The sequence below is a fragment of the Lethenteron reissneri genome, chromosome 49 (assembly GCF_015708825.2).
Source record: "Lethenteron reissneri isolate LAM-NWPU_2019-01 chromosome 49, ASM1570882v1, whole genome shotgun sequence".
Classification (NCBI taxonomy): domain Eukaryota; kingdom Metazoa; phylum Chordata; class Hyperoartia; order Petromyzontiformes; family Petromyzontidae; genus Lethenteron; species Lethenteron reissneri.
In genome coordinates, this window is record NC_083827.1 from 848,367 (window position 1) to 868,922 (window position 20,556).

At 46.2% G+C, this 20,556-nt stretch overlaps 1 protein-coding gene across 1 annotated transcript in view; it reads left to right on the top strand.

Annotated features, from left to right (window-relative positions):
* Positions 1–375: 375 nt before the first annotated feature.
* Positions 376–20,556, top strand: part of TM9SF1 (transmembrane 9 superfamily member 1) — a 29,433-nt gene continuing 9,252 nt past the window's right edge. The window contains exons 1-5 of the mRNA XM_061572136.1: positions 376–533; positions 5,329–5,820; positions 6,581–7,058; positions 8,683–8,868; positions 16,203–16,476. Coding sequence (XP_061428120.1) covers positions 5,359–5,820; positions 6,581–7,058; positions 8,683–8,868; positions 16,203–16,476 — 1,400 coding nt within the window. The 5' untranslated portion in view covers positions 376–533; positions 5,329–5,358. The remainder of the gene's footprint in view (positions 534–5,328; positions 5,821–6,580; positions 7,059–8,682; positions 8,869–16,202; positions 16,477–20,556) is intronic.

The window sequence follows — 20,556 nt, forward strand, 5'->3', positions numbered from 1 at the left end:
TTGGTGTGGAGGACTACTTTAGTAGTAAACTGGTGTGGAGGACTACTTTAGTAGTGCACTGGTGTGGAGGACTACTTTAGTAGTACACTGGTGTGGAGGACTACTTTAGTAGTAAACTGGTGTGGAGGACTACTTTAGTAGTGCACTGGTGTGGAGGACTACTTTAGTAGTACACTGGTGTGGAGGACTACTTTAGTAGTACACTGGAGTGGAGAGGAGGGGGAATCGATTCTGAGTACGCACGCGCGGGGCATTGTGGGAGGCGGGGTGACGTGCGCCGCTTCCTGGAGCGAGCGGCCGCGGGCGGCGGAGAAAGTTCGGCGGAGCGGAGACGGCGGAGCGGAGAATCCCGGGCCCAGAGAGAGAGGCCGCGCAACCCGCCTCGGTGGCCACCGGGCTGGTGGTGTGGGGTGGTGTGGGGTGGGGTGGGGACCGCGCAGCAGCAGCAGAGCACAGGCCGCGGGGCCCGGAGCCGTCGACTGGTGGAGCGCGGAGGGCGCGTTCGCCTGACTGGCGCCCGCAGTAGGCCCGAGGTTAAACGTGTTTTTGTTGTTTTTGTTGTTGCTGCTGCTGCTGCTCATTGAGTTCGCGTCTCGTTCGGACGACGAGAAGGCCGCGCCGTGGTCTGCGCGGACAGTTGCATCGCTCGGCGTGAGCCGCGAGCTTCGGTTGAAATGTCGCATTCAGTGGCTCGCCGCCTGCCCGCCTCGTCGGCTTCGTGAGGACTGCGCTGAGCGCCGCTCGCTGCTGAATGACTCCGAGGCAGCCCGACCGAGAGCTGCAAGCTAATTTACGAGGCGCCTCGTAAATTAGTCGCCGAGTTGGAGTTGTCCGAGTCCACGTTGAAAGTGGCGGGCTGCGAGTGGCGCGCAGGCCGAAACGGGTGAAGTGTCGCTCCATCCTGTAGTTTGTATTTATTAGTATTTATTGATATGTATTGATAGTATTATTGAAGTGCCCATTATTTCACCAGCTAAGGGCTCATTGAGATTCGCTTGTCAGTGTCCGTTATTTAACATCGTGAGAGCTGCTTATGATTCACTCTCTCGTGTGTGGCGTCATACAAAGACACGTCTGTTTATATGCCTACCCTATGCCGCGGCTGTGTATTATACGGTAGTGATATTGTTGAAGGTGGTTACATGAGGATTGTAATTGTTTACTTTGTGTTGGTTATGTTTAAGATTTGTGATTCTGGGCACTGTCAGCACAGAAGGACTTTTATTGCAAGTTTCTTCACCACGAAAGTGCAGTGCCCCATTTAAGAGGTTGTTTGTTATCGAACTTTCGTTTTCCTACGAACAAAATAGCCGCTTTGCTAATATGCCAATCGCTGCGCTCAACCTTAAATGAGTGCCTCGTGGAGTTTGCGCAACAGCGGCCGGGATACTAAGCGTTTCTTGATCCTGGCCTCACGACCCATTGCGTGCATGCCACGCTAACCCCAATGGGTGCTTAGAAATCCGAGATTTTTCAGGAACTTTAGTGTAAATCGGCTCACAGCTTCTAAACAGAGTACATGATAAACTTGTTTCGAATGAGTAATTAGTAGAATGCGGGTGAAGTATTTGTATACATAATTCGGTGTTTTATCATGAATTACAATATTTTTTTCTCCCGTTTTTGACGTGCTAAGTTTGAGCCAGTTTTCATTTTTGCCGGCTCGGTGCTCTCGTGCACCACCACCTGGACGGCTTTGCCTTCGCATGAAACCACGAGAACTGTTCCGGTTGACCGTAGAGTTTACGTGGCAGCGTGTCACGTCCTGACCTAGGAAAATATTATATTTATTTACTCATTGCCGTGTTGGCTCAGTGCCTTTGGGGGGTGGCAATGGGCGTGGAAAAGTGCATTCCGCACAAACTTTCGAAAGGTTAAAAAGGGACGCATGTTTAAAAGCGAACTTTTTGCTAAAAGTGGAAAAACAGCTTTACTGACCAACGACTGCATAAATAACATGTCGACCAGAGTCTAAGCAACTATGATTAATTACCTTAATTATATACTCGACAAACCCACAAAAACATACTCATGATTGATCAATTAAATCTGATAAAACCTACGTTTATGTCCAGAAATGGTGTCACTCCACCACAAATGATACAGGAGGTCATCACAAGTCAAAGCAACAGCGTGGGAAAACAACAAGACGAATGCATTACCATTTTAATCCCGACACCGGCCGAGTGTTGCCACTTAATTTAAACGTATAAACATTAATCCTGGTCAGCAGACGACTAAGGTTATCGTCCCTCTAGTGTAAAACAAATGAGAACCTTTTCTTGGAAAGGCAATCGTGGCAGGCCTATGAAGTGATTGTTTTTCGCCATGGGGATGTGGCATATCCATCAGTAACTCAGGGTTACCAATGGAGATGAATGCTGCACCATTTCTCCTTTGAATTGGGAGACAATTTGACTTAAGGTTGACGTTTACCTCGTATAATAGATATATGAATGGATCAAATGGAGTTTTGCCATTTTCTGAATTTTCATGATTAACTTTTTCAAGCAACACACGCAGCATCCTTTGCCAAACTTAAATGCAATAACTGTTGTTTTTCATACTTGTTTTAATTGGCAATCATCCCAACCAGTTTAGCCGTGGGATCGCGACGAGACCCCCCAACCCCCCGGGTGTTGTAGATATCGTTTCCATAACAGAGTTTTTATAACTGTGCAGAAAAGTTTTACCTGCTAGATGAATGGCTCCCTACGCTGCCACCACCTTTCACGATCCTGTGATGTAATAATCACCGAGCACCTACATCTCAACGGAGCTCAATCTCCTTGTTTGGATGTCTTTGCAGGCGTCTTCCATTCTTTGGTTACTACTCCCATTACTATTCTTGACTTATCGGCCATCATTCCTTTCAGTGAAGTTTCCCGTGCAAGCCCTCTTCATAGTTGAAATAGTCTACATGAATATCTTATAATAATGGTATTTTATCCCAAAAATCTTACAGAATCCCAAGTGCATATTTCAGTTCGGATCCTGCATTGGGATGTTTGGCCAATTCCCCTCTATCAGGAGTTTTATTTTATTTGTGTGGAGCGTCTTCGATGGTCTGTACAAAGCCCATCTAACCATAGGATAACACTCAATGGTTTTATCTAAAAATATATATCAATTTTATTTTCACCAGGTAAGGTCCATTAAGCTATAGCGCTCTTTTTCAGAATCGACTTGGCCACAAGTAATAGCTCAACAAAGTGGCTTATCACGTCTAAATTTATAGCAGCTAAATACTATTAAACACATGTTTCTCAAGGTGGAGTGAAAAACCAGAGAACCTCGAGAAAAATGCATGTGATTACGGGGAAAACATGCAAACTCCAAATATACAAGCATCAGGGTTGGGATTGAACCCACGACCTGTATACCATGTTAACATCTTTCCACCGTGGCACCCCATTAGGCCATCTCGCAGCCCAGCGGTTTTAGACATTTAACACATATTTGTCATCCACTAACCCTTGCTGCCCAAAGTGCTGATCACAGAGGCATGCCACCACACCTGACTTTTGGTAACTAATTGCCCTTCATTGTTAAAGCACAGCCATACTTGGGATACATTTGCATTTAGGTTTAAAATATATATTGTTAAAGCTCATTGCAACATATCTTCCAGTGATTTAAGCATGCTTGTGTTTATGTGTAGAGAAATGTCGGACCTCATACAACAGCAAAAAGCAAACAGACATTTTTTTGTGTGGCTTCTATGTTCCTTGTAACTCCTGAGAAAGCAAAGTTTGTTCCACGGCCCTTGTTTGGAAATTGTCTGTGTACAGTGGTTCAAACCACAACTGGCTCGCTCGACAACCCAACTTGCCTTTGCTCTGGGTGTCAGTATGCTGTCACCCCTGAATAACGTTCAAAACGTATCCCACGTTTGAGTGGGATATTGATTTGCATATTGAGCCTGTGTGTGTCATCCCCACATAGGCCTCGGTAAGGTAAAAGTTAAAAGGTAAAGACAACGAGCCTATTTTTACCCGACCTTTTACCTTACCACAATACAATCACTCTACCCTACCTTTTACCCTTTAGCAGGTAAGGTAAAAGGTGAAAAGCAACGAGCCTACCTTTTACCCTACCTTTAACCCTTACAAATTACCCGATTACAGGGTAATTACTGGGGTACTACTACACATGAACAAGGTTTATAACGGTAAATGCTAGGTAGAGCGCTTTATTCATATAGAATACTCTCGATGATTCCAATTTTACACGCTTGTTGTCGTTGTCATTGTTGTTGTCGTTGTCGTCGTTGTTGTATCCTCAAATCTTGTAACTAAATTTTTACCCACTTCCTAATGTGGTATCGACTGCAAACTTGGTATACTTATGTCATACTGATGACAACACTATATTCTATCATAAAATCCTTTTTTAGATGTTATGTTTCGGCTTTGGTCTAATTGTCCACGGTCAACTGACGTTGGCTGTAAATCACCACGGCCCCTTACGTTATGGCGAGCTTCAGGGCCACTTCCTGGAGTCGTAGAGTTCTGTCATTACTCGTACATTTAATAAAAGCATGTTTTTTTAAAAGTTTGTTTAAATATTACTTGTAAAATGGAGGCCACGGACTGCGCCACGGAGCTTTTAGCGGTAAACAAGGCACCGTATTTACCGGGTAATACTTCGCGCTACCTTTACCCTACCGGGTAATTCTTCCGAGTTACCTTTACCCTACCCTTTACCTTACCCCTTGGCATGTCGACATCTTTACCTTTACCCTTTTACCCTGTAAAAAAGGTAAATTACCTTACCTTGCCGAGGCCTAATCCCACAGACCAAGTAGCCTCACCCCCTCCCACCCTTTCCCCTACCACCTGCCCTCTGTCTCCACACTCCCATGACTTCTGCATGGCTTACTGTCCAACCCAGGTGGACACCATCACTGGGCAGGAATCTACATGAGGTCAGGGGAATAGTGGTGGTCATCAAGTTACATAAAAACAAATGTAAAGTTTAGTACCATTGTTTAATGTAAGCTCAAGAGAGTTTACTAACTTGCTATATGTTAGCTTAGACGTATAAAATATAAATGTACAGGTTTGTTGAGTGACGTCATAGCATATTTGTCTTGTTGCTGCGGGTGACCTTGTGATATGGTTCTGGTGTCAGCCCGGTTAAAGCGTGCTGGCTCTCCATCACCGTAATGCTCCCTCAGCACGGTTCATCTGTGAAGGGCCCTTCATTTAAACTCACGGGGACACAGCGGCGGCAAGAGAACAGCCCAGGATCCAACACACAATTACTCTGTCACGTGCGCTTGGCGACACGAGCTTGACCAAGCGGCTCTCTCTTCTTTTTCCGCAGCTCTCCCTGACGCCCACGTTCCACTCCGCCATGGCGAGCCGCTTCCCCAGGACGTCCGCACTGCCGCTGCTGTTGCTGGCGGCGGCGGCGGCGGCAGTGGGGCGTGCGCACGCGGGCGGCTCGCACTTCAAAGAAGGCGAGGTGGTGACGCTGTACGTGAACAAGGTGGGGCCCTACCACAACCCGCATGAGACGTACCACTACTACACACTGCCCGTGTGCCGGCCCAAACACATCGAGCACAAGAGCCTGACGCTGGGCGAGGTCCTGGATGGCGACCGCATGGCACGCTCCATCTACGACCTGCACTTCCGCCGCGACGTGGTGCAGCCACGCAAGCTGTGCGACGTCACGCTGGCGCAGGCCGAGCTGCACCAGCTGCACGAGGCCATCGAGGAGCTGTACTACTTCGAGTTCGTGCTCGAGGACGTGCCCCTGCGCGGCTTCGTCGGATACGTGGAGGAGAGCGGATTCCTGCCACACTCTCACAAGGTATGGTGGCTGGGGAGACGGAAAAGCGGGCAGGTGGGTGGGCACCTGGGCAAATGCAGTAAATATACACACGTGTTTTAAGCATATCATTGGAAGTGTCCTGTTTAAGCAAGCACGGGGCAATATTCTCTCTTCCGTTGATAGCCCCAAGCTCGTGATAAATTTTGAAGAAAAAAAGTTTACTCAATTCAGTTTCCCTAGAAGAATTAATGACATTGTTATAAATTTAAATTAGTTTTTTGTATGCGTCTATTTTTGATTCATTCATTCACCCTCATTGTAAATACAGATTCTGAAAGAACCGTATAGAGGTGGCTTAGAGGACAGCAGCACCACAGCTCTGTTTTTCGAATCCAGGTTTGAGCCACCCTTAATTATGGTTGGCTCAATGTGTAGTGAGTTGATCTCAGCCCGATCACCCATAACTGCATTAAACACCATCATATAACATTTTTAATTATCAGTTTAATTGGAATGTGGCATACACCACTATGCATATGTAATGGTGTGTACCGAATGTGGATCAAGGGCCTATTGAAGTGATTTTCAGAAGTAGTTACAACAATGCTTTTTGCTTTGTCGTAAGATGGGGAGAAGTGCAAGCTCTTCTTTAATGCCAAATCGAAACGCAGTTCCCCTTCTGATATTCATGGGTTGAAACAGCACCTCCATGCAGGAGGAACTCCAAATGGGAAACGAACCAACAGCTGGCACCACATTACGGCATTGTCGTTGATGCTGTTGTTGATGCCGGTGGCAGGTGGGGCTGTGGACACACCTACACTTTACTGTGGAGTACAACGGTGACCAGGTGATCTTCGCCAACGTGAGCACGCGTGATGCCAAGCCGTACAGCCTGGATGAGCTGGAGCCCGGCGCCGTGGTGACGCACACCTACACTGTCAAGTGGCAGCCCACGAGCGTGACGTACGAGCGGCGCGGCGAGCGCCTGCGCGACCGCAGCTTCTTCCCCAAGACGCTAGAGATCCACTGGCTCTCCATCATCAACTCCATGGTGCTCGTGTTCCTGCTTATCGGCTTCGTGCTCATCATCCTGATGCGCGTGCTCAAGAACGACTTTGCCCGCTACAACGTGGGCGACGAGGCGGCCGAGGACTTCGACCAGGGCGACAACGGCTGGAAGATCATCCACGCAGATGTCTTTCGCTTCCCCCAGCACCGCAGCCTCCTGTGCGCTGTGCTGGGCGTGGGCTCGCAGTTCCTCACCCTCACCACAGGTGAGCGCTCGGCCTGCGCCGCTGCTCACCTGCTCGCCCACCTCTTTTTGACCTCTCGCCCACTCTCATGACCCCTCACCTGCTCACCCGTTTCACCCAATCTGCCACTGCGAGGTTCGGCCCACTAAACCGCACTCTCATTCTGCCGCTTGCCCACGGGTTTGCTCACTGACTCGTTGACTCGCCAACATGCCTGATTACGTGATCACCAATCCACCTCCTCACTCGCTGACCGACTCACCAGTGTGCGCGACCTCCTGCTTATTTGCCCACTTATACCACGCGCCCACTTACACCACGCACCCACTTGCCCAGCTGTGTAACTGGTTGCCTGCCCACTCACTTGATTCTGCTACTGATACTCCTGCTGTTATGGAGTGACTCATGCAGCCAACCAACTATGGCTGAAAAGTTTGGTCGTACATGTTATGTACAGTGATCCCTTCGTTTATCGCGGTTAATGGGGACCGGAACCCCTCGCGATAGGTGAAAATCCGCGAAGTAGGATTGGCCCCCTAGGAATTTCCGTATATGTGTGTGTGGGTACCAGAATGTTTAAAATATGTATATTTATACTTTATATATATATTTTACTTAAATCTATTTAATTATAAAACCTTAATATTATACATTCACTCACTCTCTCTCTCTCATACGATACGTATTATGGTGTTCTACACTCATCAATGACAGTAGTATCTTGAGACTTGACTCCAGTAATGACGGCGACAAAGATGACAATGGCGATGACAATGACGACGATGACAGATCTGTGCAGTTCGATGAATGTGATGATGAATGATGATGATGATGGTGTTACTGCACAGGTATAATGAGGCCTTTAAATCAGTTCGAAAAATCCGCGATGCACTGAGGCCGCGAAACTTGAACCGCGAAGTGGCGAGGGATTACTGTATATCGTTTATTGTTAAATTTGAATCACAGTTCCTATGATCACTGTTACATTGTTTTATAGCTTTATTTTGGTCATTTTTGAAAACGTTTTGGTTTAGCCATGTTTGTTGTAGTACAGAGACTTTGCTTTTTTTTCCAGGATTTTTTTGCTGCGTGTAGTCACTTTAAGATGTTTCTTGTTCATGTTTTTGTTTTGTTGCGGTTGCACCCGAGTCAAGAGCCGCATGGCTCACAGGTTTATACCTAATAAATTAAACTGAAAAAACTGCAGCATCCTTGGGAAAGTTTATGTGAATGTTACATTTAAGCAAGCTGAGTGAATTAGATTGTATGAATTATGGAAAGCGATACAAGTGAGTTCACGAATCCTCAAGAATAAAGAATGTACAGGACAACGAAGCATATCTGACGGAGCAAACTGCTTTAAACATGGGTAATTGCTTTACTGTACTTCAGACATAAGCGAATGTACATAAAATCAAGAACTGAGTGTGAAAATCTCGGATTTGTGAACACATCGGTTACACCGTGTGCACCCACTGCTCTGCGTATAGGCCATTAGTTGGGATGGCAGTGGGAAGGTCGAATATACAAAGTTGTCGTCTAATCTTGTATCATTACCCCGAATTATAGCAACGTGTTTAACTTCACGGGCAAAATAATTGTTCCAGCCGTCTAAAGCCACGGTGTTTGTCTCCACCTCGGGCAGGCATCCTGGTGATGGCGCTGATGGGGATGTTTAATGTTCACCGGCACGGCGCCATCAACTCGGCCGCCATCCTGCTCTACGCCTTCACGTGCTGCATCGCCGGCTACGTCTCCAGTGGCTTCTACCGCCGCCTGCAGGGCACCAACTGGGTGTGGAACATCGTGCTCACCACCTCGCTCTTCTCCGGTAATCCGCCGTTTACTGCAGGGCTAAACTACGCGGACACTGTCGGCAGTCTAGCGGCCGCCACCGATCGGAGGGGGGGCTGGGGGGGAGTACCGCGCTGGACAACTGACCCCGGCACAGCTGAGATGTTCGGTTTGAGTTTGGACTTCAGCCGCTTGTGATTGAGAATGGGGACCTCGGCAGTGGTAGCTTAGGGCTCTGACCTCTGAGCCACTCGGTGACCCTCCAGCATTCTCAAGTATTCAAGAAGTGATGGTCACAGCACAGTCACCAATGGCTGCACAAACTATCTTCATAAATTTGGGTTTTCATTTAATTTGGCTTATTCCACCTCTGAGAATAACATTATTTGCAGAGCTTATAAAAAATGTGCCACTCGTGAGCTAAAGAGACCTATAATTGAATATGTTTAGAAGTAGTTCTGTGGCATCATCCTCCAGGGCCATCCTCTTGACATGGAGTGGTGAACAGCATTCCAAATCGTGACGTTTAGTTGATGGCACGGTTGAAATATAATTAGAAGGAAAAAACTGCTCACGTTGTTTTATTTCCAGAAATGGTAAAACCAATTCTTATATTTTGATACTGGCAAGGGAGGTCCCATGATGTAGCTGCTCACCCCGAGCTCTCAATGTCCTAATAGTGGCATTGTCTTTGTGGTGTTCACCTTTTGGCGTCCTCTGGTCTAACACTGTTTGAGACGAGGCTCTAAAGAAAGCGGTCTCTGGTGTGGACCAATCAGTTTCAAAGACAATGCATATACTACCAGAGCACGTTTTTGTTTGCATGTTCACAAGTATATGTGGTTAATGCATACATGATTCCTTGCAAAAGGTTTCAGTTTTGTGCTTTAACATCTTAACACCTGTTTTATTAAAACATATTCTTATATCTTACATGTTGTCTCGTAGATGTAGTAATAGGGGCATGATAACCATGTATGGGAATCGGGCTGGTAGGGTGGGACTTGGGGAATAGGGTTACAACTTTCAATTGGCTGCAGCACTTTTTCAGAGCTGCAGTAATTTGCACTACAGGGCCTTGTCTGCCCACTCGCTTGCCACTGAGCAGTCACGTTCACAAGGCACCATGTGTTTGTATTAATAGACACATATTGAGTTGCAGATGTCGTCGGAAAAAAACAAGGACATGCGGTGGCTGTGATGTCTCGGCTTATCACGATGCTTATAGAAATGATAATTCATTTATTTGAGTTTAATGAACAAGAATTAACATGTCCAGTAACTGTGTTTTGCACAAATACTATTGTAACACAATTAGAACAAGGAACCTTTATGATTCGTTTGGTTAATTAATATCTGAAACTTGAAGCCAGACTGGTATTTTTAGGATCCTTATGTCTTGTGAATTTCTCGTGTTCAGCCATACTGAGGTGCCATGAGATTATTGGGTTCACTGTTAGTTCCTGATGCACAGTGCCAGATTAACTTCTTTAGAATTAACAGGCTTCATAATTAATTCCTGAACCTCGGAAAGCCACACTAAATAACCTTTAGTTTGGTTAGGGTTCATCGTTATTAATTCCTAAAGCTTAGAAAAACTTAATTTGCTAATTTTTCATGTTAATTGTTTCCCAGATCCTTGATTGAGTTGTAGCGCTGAAAAAAACACTGGTAACTCCTCACATTTTCATTTGCATTCACAACCTGCAGGTATCAGTCCAGGAAGTAGGTTGTTGATTCATCACGTAGTTGCTGTGTCCACTAACCAAGGCCTCTTTGGAAAAACCCTCACCTAACCTCCACTCAATGGGAGGTTGCTCCTTCTCTACTGCTGGCCCTTGGCCCTGTGGTTTGGAACTACGTTCCCCCATCCATGCAAGTTGTTGACTCTCTGCCCTTGTTCAGTTCCAGGTTCAAGCCCTTCCCGTATGACTGTATAAATAAATATTATTTTTCTGTTTTAATTAATAAACATTCCTCCTCTCGCACAAATCAGATTTAAAACACGGCAAAACGAATTCTTCGGCCGTTGCTGATCATTGTTACAACGCTGTGGGTGATCATGATATTGTTTTTTCCGATATCAAGGTACTCTGCAAGCCGTCTGGATACCACCAAAGATTTGTCCATGAGGCTATACAGATATACAAACATAGACATACCTTCAACCGAGAAGATGGATTCAAATTGAGCAATCATTGGAAAGATGTGATTAACCATGTTAATGACATATAAATGACATGATAATGACATGTTAAACCTCAACCGTGACTCTCCCGCTCTGCGTCCCCCATCCGGGGCTCCGTCCTCCTTCTCTATCACCTTCCTGGCTCCCCCCCCCCCATCCCGCCCCCGTCCTCGGCTCCTCCCCCTCCTCTGACCCTATGTAACAATGCCTCGCCACAAATAACTCTCGCTACAGTTATTTTGCTGTGCCTTTTTACACCTGATGATGAGGCTTGTGTTGCCTCCGAAACGTCGTGATTTAATTTAGTTTTCATTTATTTTATTTAATTAATTGTTTTACCTATGTGACTTTACCGAAAAATCCAAAGAGTATGAATCCTTGCAGTCACGAAAGCTTCAAATTTAGAATTCCTTCATGGTTGTACAGCATTTGACGATGTGGCTGCATTTAGATGCTGTTAGAAATCCTAATTATATTGTGTTGTAATTATGTGGATATTTACAAACTTGACTTGAGTTTTAAATGGGGGCCTTTGTATTCTCTGTGTGTAATATACATGGGTGTCCACCATAATATTGCAATTCCCTACACAGACCTTGGGCTGTTATTGTAGATGAGCACTGCCCCAATGTTCCCTTGGATCATGGAGGCACTGACTTTCAATTGAATAAATATTGTTTTACTTGAATAGTGTCCAAGTTCTCTGTTACAAAAGTAATGATGAACTATTGTGGGCTCTCAAATTCCTATCTAAACCACCATATAAAGCATCAGTTAGAAACCGCATGTGTCAGGAACCGTCACATGAGGATTTTCTTACAAAATAATTCTGCCAGTGGGTTTCCACCACACAGAGGTAATTGATGGAGGCGAAGGCTCGTTAATCACCACCACTCGCTCCTCGCGCCACCAACTTCTCTGCGCTGACGCGTTTGGCGCAGCGGTGCCGTTAGTCGGGCCGCGGTGTACGAGCCGCACATAGCTGCGCTTGTGGGGAACGTGGAGCCTGAGGAATGGCCCGTCCATTAGGACGCCCGGCCTCTACAGATGAACCGCAGGTGGCGAGTGAGTGATGGTAGGCGTGCGTGTGATGTCGCGGGAGATATCGGGGGTCTCGGGAGCAACGGCTCCGTGCGGTCCCCAGACTCGTAGAGCCTCCCTCCCTCCCCAGCGCTCCGTATTCGCGCCTCCCACGCGGTGGGCCGGTTCCCAGGGCTTCCTGACAGCCAATTGTGTTTTAGAGGCATTTGGACGACTCTCTGCATGAATGCATGCTGTACTCGTGTCAAGGCACCAAGTTAGAACTGCTATGAGCCAGCACACTTCTACTGAAGAGCTGACATCAAATCCAGACACCTATAAAATGATGCATCAGCCACACGATGGCTTGTTGTGTATTAATGTCTCCCAGTAATATTCATCCGAGGGATTTAGACTTTATCGAGTCCCTTCATGAAGATGTGGCCTGATGAACTGTTAGCTTTATATTTGGACCCCACATGGTTCTGTAGGAGACTGTTTCCGCAATTGTGACGGTCGTTTTGTTTTATGAGGGCGCATCTTGCTGATAAAGATAAAACCATTCCAAGGTTGCCCGGTATAAACAAATTCCACTGGCCAGAAATGTACAGACGCTGGTGATTAATTGTCTTTTATAAGGGTGGCAAAAGGCCCACAGGCTCATGACGGAAGAATAATTTCCTTTAAGCAACATAATGCACTCTTTGGCTGATTTATTTTATTCTCCTGTTTAATCGACTGACTTTGTCAGCTAGATGACACCCATAATGCAGTCTCGTTTCTTGAAAAAAATGCGCGCATAAATGTAATTTGACACACGGCCGAAGCAAGTTCTTTTAATCGAGAGATAAATTGTCTGCCATTGTAAGACTGCATATGAAGGCTCGTGGCGGCCGTTCGTGTCGCAACCCAGCCGCCCACCCGCTCGATGTGTGAATTAAGAGCCGCCTGGAGGGGATGAGAGCGGAGCGGCGGGCGCGCCCCGGGGACCACAGGCCCGTTGATTACCCCACCCAGAAACTGCAGCGGGCCATAACTCAAGACGTGCGCTTGGTTATCCCTCGGAGCGGGCACGTTGAAGGAAAAAAAATTTATGAACTTCAAACGCATGGGACGCGTGAATGGGGGAAGCACGCTGGAGCCTCGCTTGAGAGACGGCCAATGTGGCAGGTGAGATAAATTATTTGGTAGAGTGCTTACCCCACCGGCTTCGGTGCGAACCCCGGCCCCAAGAATTGGACGTGATCCCAAGGTTGGTCATCACGTGCAGCACGATGTCCTAGCAGTGCGCCATTGCCTTTAGCTGTGTATCACTGTGACTAAATGTAGACGATGCTTGCACTAATTCTGTGATCCTATTGCAAATAATGACCCCTTGCACTAAGGTTGAATGTAAAGGTGATGAACAATATCTCTCACAATTATTTTTACTGTAATCGTAAGGATGAGCCTAGCACCATCGACTTATTCGGTAAAAAAACTAAATTCTAATACTTACCCTACTACTTGTCTAAATGCAAACGCACGAGCAAAAAGCACAAACGCAAACTCTTAACACACTTGCACCAACGCTTAGCCTGGCGGTGGTGGCGCGCGCCTGTTGTCGCAGCAGTGGAGGTAAGGGTTGGTGGATCGCACAAGTGTTGCGAAGCTCCCTTGCCATGGGCATTGAGGAGGGTATCGTACCCTGCCTTGCCAGGAGGCGACAGTGCAGCAAGCATGTGAACTCCACCTGTTCCATCTCTATAGGATGACGGTGTAATAAGTCATTGATCCCCGTATAGCCTGAACAGATTATAGGAGCAAGTGCTGTTAGCGAGCACCTATGAAGGCCAGCATGGCACACGGAGGGGGGTGGCCAGCACCATGCCTGGCCGCCTTTGTCTCCCCAGTTGCGATGTTTACACACCGTACCAGGTACTCATTTGAGGCTGAGTCAACCCAGGACAGGTTCAAATAGTTGTCACTTTGTTCGCCGCTCATCGGGAATCGAACTCGGGTTGCTGGGTTTGTAGCGCAGCGCTCAACCGCTACACTACTGCTCCCCCAGATGTGCACCCCCCCCCTCTCGCACGCGTGGGCGTTCTCCAGGTGCTCCGGGTTTCTCCCACATGTTGACAATCATTCATTCCACACCTTACTATATGTGGAGGACTGCAGAGCTTGGGGACTTGTTGGTGCTGGCTCTTGGCGTGGTCTCCTTCCTGCTTGTCTGTGGTTCCTCGTGCCTCTCTATAACAGGGAATACTGTGTGCGTTACAAGTTGAAATTATTGTTATTACCTATATACTAAACTAACTTTAACACAAACACTCACCCTAACAACCCTCAAGATTGATCTCATCCTTACCAATACGACTTTTACCTGATCACGAACGCTTCCCTTGGTCCCAACCCTACCATTGACATTTAAACACTAAGCTCAAATTTGATTTGAAGCTTTCGTGACTGCAGGAATTACTCTTTGGTTATTTCGGTAAAGTCACGTAGAAATAAAATAAATAATAGAATCCACGACGTTTCGATTGCAACACAAGCAACCGTCATCAGGTGTGAAATGACTTAAGCTCACTTTACACTAAAATGTATCTTAACAATATCCTTAACAGTTACACGACTTCTACTACCCACACTTGCCCTAACCTTAGCATTAACACTTACTACCCATATAACCGTAACGCTTAAGAGTTACTCCTTACGCTCAGATCCATCCTAACCCTGGGCCTGGCAATTACTCAAACACTTACTCTGCAGCACCGATACTTACTGTAAGCGTAAGTCGCTGACTTCATCAATGTACCACTCAGAGTGCGCTTTAGTTAAAATAACATTAGAGTCAATTAAATGTGTTTTATTTTGGGATCGTTTTTTACGACGGTTGCTTTTTTACAGCCGCTACATTAACATGTGTCAATATGCAGCAGTTAAAAACGACAGCATCCGAACCGCTTACGTGCATTTGTGTGTGTGTGCACGCGCATGCATGATTGTGTAACTCTGTGCCTGTGTGTGTGTGTCTGCTTATGTGCATTGCTGAGTGTCTGTTTATGTGTTTGTTTTTAAAATCTGATTTGTTTGGCGATTTATCACCAATTACATCCCAATTGTGCTAATGGAGTAAAATAACAACGCAAATAAGTGTCCTTCCATATTTGATAGTCAGCAGAGCCTAATGCACCCACCAGGGAACCGTCCCATAACAACAACAACACCACCACCACAACCACCCCAAGTGCTTATCATCAAGGTGCGAGTGTCTCCCGGCTCGAGTGACCGTTGGGCCTGGCACTCGTGTCGCTTGCCAGACTCGTATTTTCCGTATTCCCATACTACGGTGGTGGGGCGTGCGTCTAATGCCGTGCCATCGTGATTCTGGTGACCTTAACTTGATGCATGGTGAGGTGGTGTGCGAACATCAGAGCTAAGAATCTGGCCTTCAGTGTGGTGCATTATGTATCTTCGCGCGTGTGTGTGTTGCGAGGAGCGGTAGTGTAGCGGTTAGCACGCTGTGCTACGAACCTGGCGACCCGAGTTCGGTTCCCACTCAGGCCAACACCAGTGACGTTTATCGGAACTGATCATGGGTCTCCCCTAGGTCGACTCAGCCTCAAATGAGAACCTGGTCTGGTGTGTAAACATCACCACTGGGCAGACAGAGGCGGTCGGGTGTGGTGTGGCCCACCCACCCTCGTGTGCCGTGCCGGTTTTCATAGGTACTCGCTAATAGCACTTTCCCCGCAGTCTGTTAAAGCTATACCAATACGAAAACCCACTATTCACCACTAAGTGATGATGATGTCACCATGGCTATATCACACACACAAACACTCCCAGCACCAGGCTCGCTCATTACAACTCATGGAAGATTGCTCCGCTTAACAAAATAGTTCCGCGGTTTAGTTTGGAAGTGTGAGTTCATGTTTAAAAAAAAATTCATGGAAGCAGGTGTTCGTAACTCGAGGACTGCCTGCACTATGCTCCAACGTCTCTGCGCCCTGCCTTCACTGACAGCACTGACCAACGTGGTACGGCATGGTCAAATAACCCCCACGGCCCGCACATTGTGGGGATGAGCTCTCATCGAACAGTGGGGTTAACAAAAGGGCTGTACATGCACGCATTAATATCGCTGCACATTTGTGTGTGCCTGCATACGTGTGCAGCCCCATTTTTCGTGACGTGGAGCATTGTGAACTCGGTGCATTGGGCCAACGGCTCGACCCAGGCGCTCCCCGCCACCACCATCCTGCTGCTCGTGGCCGTGTGGCTGCTCGTCGGTTTCCCGCTCACAGTCATCGGTGGCATCGTCGGCAAGAACCGCGCGGGCGCATTCAATGCGCCGTGCCGCACCAAAAACATCGCCCGCGAGATTCCGGCCCAGCCCTGGTACAAGTCGGCCGTCGTGCACATGACGGTTGGGGGATTCCTGCCGTTTAGGTGGGCAACGCACGCAACGCACGCAGCGCACGCAGCGCACGCAGCGCACGCAGCGCACGCAGCGCACGCACCGCAGCGCACGTAGTCATGCAGCACATGCAGTCTTGTCGCACATGCAGACATGCAGCACATGCTGGACATGGATCATACAGACCACATGCCACATGGGCTAAGTGTAGTGGTGAGAGGGTGAATGTGGCAGTATGGGTGGTGTGTGTTTGGATGGTGAATGAATGGCTCGTGCATAGTGAGTGATGTCAGTGTTGAGTGTTTTCTGCAGTGAGCAATGTTGGTGATTAGTCCTTTGTGTGGTGGATTATTTTTGGTGGTAAGCTTTTGGGTGGTGAATAATTTTGTTGATTCGTCTTTTGTATAGCGAGTGTTTGCGTGGTGGAATGTTGTAATAGTGAGTGGGTGGCGAGTAATTTCGATGGCTCGTGTTTTGTGTGGTGAGTGATGTGGGTGGGAGTGCATGGTAAGGGTTTGGGTGGTGAGGTTAGGTGAGTAAATCAGGATGAATGCCTGGTGAATGTTTACACTCGGACTGTTTCTGTCATTACTGCTCAGTAACCACAATGGTGTTTTAATTCAGACATGGCTACACTTATTTGATAAACTTTTTAAATTCACCTTCAACCAATTTTTTTAAACATTAAAAAATCGTGTACGTGTTAAGTTTTTGGTATCGACTGGCCCGTGCTACCGTTGAAACATGGAATATTCACCATTGGTAGAGAGCCACCCACGGAGATGACCAATGGCCAGCAGCCATTTAAGCATGGAGATTCTTTGGTCTTGACAATGAGAATTCCCAGTTTCTGTCATCTGAATAAAACATGTGTGCAGGGCAGGACACTTTGTCATGGTACCGAAGGTGGAAATGAACGATGTTTATACCACATGTAGTTAGAGGAAAAATCTCAAACATTTTGCATACACCGTCATAGGGAATGGTTCCGTGTTTGCTCAGCAGACAAACTAACATCACTGCAAAGCTGCGAGGTTGGGAGTCTCATCGTGCACGATACAGTCTGCGTGATCCGCCAACCCCACTTCCACTTTGAATTACAGAAGTCCACCACTTTCGAAGCAGAATGCAACACAAAACTCTTTGCTTTTATATATACACACATATAGAATGTGTGTTCTGGGCTGTCTGACTCGAGTTTCAATCTATGTTTATGAGAACAAAGTATTTAAAGTTGTTGTCAGGTGCACACTCTTAAGTGACGTTACTGCCACATTGCACCCTTTACCTTTCATTTACCGTCTCTGCAGGGACCTCACGAGAGTGATTCTGGTAAACAAAACTTTCAGAGTTATGTCGACCATGCCTGAACACAGCCTAGGAACGTGTCCGTAAGAGAAGAGCACTTTCACTTGTGGCTACGATTAAGCATTCATCAATTAAAATAAATTATTTTGCTCGCAATCCATACAAAGAAGAGTACATGTAAACAAAATATGGTCAGAAGCACTGAAACAGATCAAGGATAGTTCATATTATTTGGATCTTTCGGTAGAGTCACTTAGATAGGTTCAAAGAAAATAACAAAACATCTACGACGTTTCTGCTGTCACTTCTCCCAATGCTAAATGGATCTTGTTCATGGCCGGCTTAGCCCTGATCTCAGAGAGAATAAAAATCCTCATGAAGCCATCCATATATACAGACAGACACAATTTCGACCGAGAATATGGGTACAAACTTAGCATCATTGGAAGGACGTTATCAACCAGTTTAAGTCATAACTGGCTGTGATGTTCCCATCCTACCACCTTCTGATGTTGTTATTTCGGATCTCCGATTTACATTAACAAGTTAAATTTCTCACACAGCCACCTCACACGCCGACCTCGAGGTGGCGGCGGCTCTGCGATTTCACATTAACACGCTCATCTCTCACATTAACACGCTCATCTCTCACATAAACACGCTCATCTCTCACATAAACACGCTCATCTCTCACATTAACACGTTCATCTCTCACATTAACACGCTCATCTCTCACATAAACACGCTCATCTCTCACATTAACACGCTCATCTCTCACATTAACACGCTCATCTCTCACATTAACATGCTCATCTCTCACATTAACACGCTAATCTCTCACATTAACACGCTCATCTCTCACATTAACACGCTCATCTCTCACATTAACATGCTCATCTCTCACATTAACATGCTAATCTCTCACATTAACATGCTAATCTCTCACATTAACACGCTAATCTCTCACATTAACACACTCATCTCTCACATTAACACGCTCATCTCTCACATTAACACGCTAATCTCTCACATTAACACGCTCATCTCTCACATTAACATGCTCATCTCTCACATTAACACGCTCATCTCTCACATTAACACGCTCATCTCTCACATTAACACGCTCACCTCTCACATTAACACGCTCATCTCTCACATTAACACGCTAATCTCTCACATTAACACGCTCATCTCTCACATTAACACGATAATCTCTCACATTAACACGCTCAGCTCTCACATTAACACGCTAATCTCTCACATTAACGCGCTCATCTCCCACATTAACACGCTAATCTCTCACATTAACACGCTCATCTCTCACATTAACACGCTCATCTCCCACATTAACACGCTCATCTCTCACATTAACACGCTCATCTCTCACATTAACACGCTCATCTCTCACATAAACACGCTCATCTCTCACATAAACACGCTCATCTCTCACATTAACACGTTCATCTCTCACATTAACACGCTCATCTCTCACATAAACACGCTCATCTCTCACATTAACACGCTCATCTCTCACATTAACACGCTCATCTCTCACATTAACATGCTCATCTCTCACATTAACACGCTAATCTCTCACATTAACACGCTCATCTCTCACATTAACACGCTCATCTCTCACATTAACATGCTCATCTCTCACATTAACATGCTAATCTCTCACATTAACATGCTAATCTCTCACATTAACACGCTAATCTCTCACCTTAACATGCTAATCTCTCACATTAACACGCTAATCTCCCACATTAACACGCTCATCTCTCACATTAACACGCTCATCTCTCACATTAACACGCTAATCTCTCACATTAACACGCTCATCTCTCACATTAACACGCTCATCTCTCACATTAACACGCTCATCTCTCACATTAACACGCTCATCTCTCACATTAACACGCTCATCTCTCACATTAACACGCTCATCTCTCACATTAACACGCTAATCTCTCACATTAACACGCTCATCTCTCACATTAACACGCTAATCTCTCACATTAACACGCTCAGCTCTCACATTAACACGCTAATCTCTCACATTAACACGCTAATCTCTCACATTAACGCGCTCATCTCTCCCATTAACACGCTCATCTCTCACATTAACACGCTCATCTCCCACATTAACACGCTCATCTCTCACATTAACACGCTCATCTCTCACATTAACACGCTCCTCTCTCACATTAACACGCTCATCTCTCACATTAACACGCTCATCTCTCACATTAACGCGCTCACCTCTCACATTAACGCGCTCATCTCTCACATTAACACGCTCATCTCTCACATTAACACGCTAATCTCTCACATTAACACGCTCAGCTCTCACATTAACGTGCTAATCTCTCACATTAACGCGCTCATCTCCCACATTAACACGCTAATCTCTCACATTAACACGCTCATCTCTCACATTAACACGCTCATCTCCCACATTAACACGCTCATCTCTCACATTAACACGCTCATCTCTCACATTAACACGCTCCTCTCTCACATTAACACGCTCATCTCTCACATTAACACGCTAATCTCTCACATTAACATGCTAATCTCTCACATTAACACGCTAATCTCTCACATTAACACGCTCATATTCTCACATTAACACGCTCATCTCTCACATTAACACGCTAATCTCTCACATTAACACGCTAATCTCTCACATTAACACGCTCATCTCTCACATTAACATGCTCATCTCTCACATTAACACGCTAATCTCTCACATTAACACGCTCATCTCTCACATTAACATGCTAATCTCTCACATTAACATG